Source organism: Impatiens glandulifera, chromosome 7 (genome assembly GCF_907164915.1).
Source record: "Impatiens glandulifera chromosome 7, dImpGla2.1, whole genome shotgun sequence".
Lineage (NCBI taxonomy): Eukaryota > Viridiplantae > Streptophyta > Magnoliopsida > Ericales > Balsaminaceae > Impatiens > Impatiens glandulifera.
This window is the reverse complement of record NC_061868.1, coordinates 46183762-46184857: the sequence shown is the minus strand read 5'-3', so window position 1 is coordinate 46184857 and position 1096 is coordinate 46183762. Positions and strand designations below refer to the sequence as shown.

General features: G+C 38.4%; 1 protein-coding gene across 1 annotated transcript; it reads left to right on the top strand.

Annotated features, from left to right (window-relative positions):
• Positions 1 to 1096, top strand: LOC124910057 (1-aminocyclopropane-1-carboxylate oxidase 5). Its single transcript, XM_047450681.1, has 2 exons — positions 1 to 245; positions 312 to 1096. The coding sequence occupies exons 1-2, from the start codon at positions 1 to 3 to the stop codon at positions 952 to 954; spliced, it is 888 nt and encodes a 295-aa protein (XP_047306637.1). The 3' UTR covers positions 955 to 1096.

The following is a 1096-nucleotide window of genomic DNA, read 5'->3' as shown; positions in this document are numbered from 1 at the left end:
ATGTTTATGTATGAACAGCTGATTAATCATGGGATTTCGGAGGAGCTTCTTGAGAAGGTGAAGAGGGTTTGTTCGGAATGTTATAAGCTCGAAAGGGAAGAAGGTTTCGAAAACTCGGAGCCAGTGAAGTTGTTGAAAGAGCTCGTGGCGAAGAATGATGATGATAAGTTGGAAAATTTGGATTGGGAAGATGTTTTTCTTCTATCTGATGAGACTGAATGTACTTGTGTTACTCCTGGATTCAAGTAAGTAATTTAATTCTTTAATTTGGATTAATTCATTTAATTAATTCTTTTTATTATTGTTAAAAGGGAAACAATGAAAGAATACCGTTCGGAATTGAAGAAATTAGCTCATAAGGTGATGGAAGTAATGGATGAGAATTTGGGATTGAAAAATGGCTATATCAAGAAGGCTTTCAACGGTGCACAAGAACTCGAACTCGAACCAGAACTCGAGAGTGCATTTTTTGGCACGAAAGTAAGTCACTACCCGCCCTGCCCGAATCCAGAGAAAGTTAATGGGCTGCGTGCCCACACGGATGCGGGCGGTGTGATACTTCTATTCCAAGACGATAAAAATGGAGGGCTTCAAATCCTCAAGGAAGGAGAATGGATCGACGTGCAACCAATTCCAAACGCGATAGTAATAAACACGGGTGATCAAATTGAAGTATTGAGTAACGGGCTTTATAGAAGCGTTTGGCATCGTGTTCTAGCTTTTGAAGAAGGGAATAGAAGGTCAATTGCGTCGTTTTATAACCCGTCTTATAAGGCCATCATAGCCCCCGCGCCAGAGTTGGTCGAGAAAAAGTCGACTACAACTACAACAACAACGTTGATGGAACAAATTGATTATCCTAAGTTTGCATTTGGTGATTACATGTCTGTTTATGCTGAGCAGAAGTTCCTTCCTAAAGAACCAAGGTTTCAAGCTGTCATCAAGGCCATATGATCATTGGCAATATCTATCTTCAAATTTTATAATATTATTGCTTATTTGTGTGGGATATATAAGTATGTATAATGTATGTGAAAATTGAAAATGGTTACTCTCTTTGGGTTATATATTATTGTTTAGGAAGCTGCTTAATACA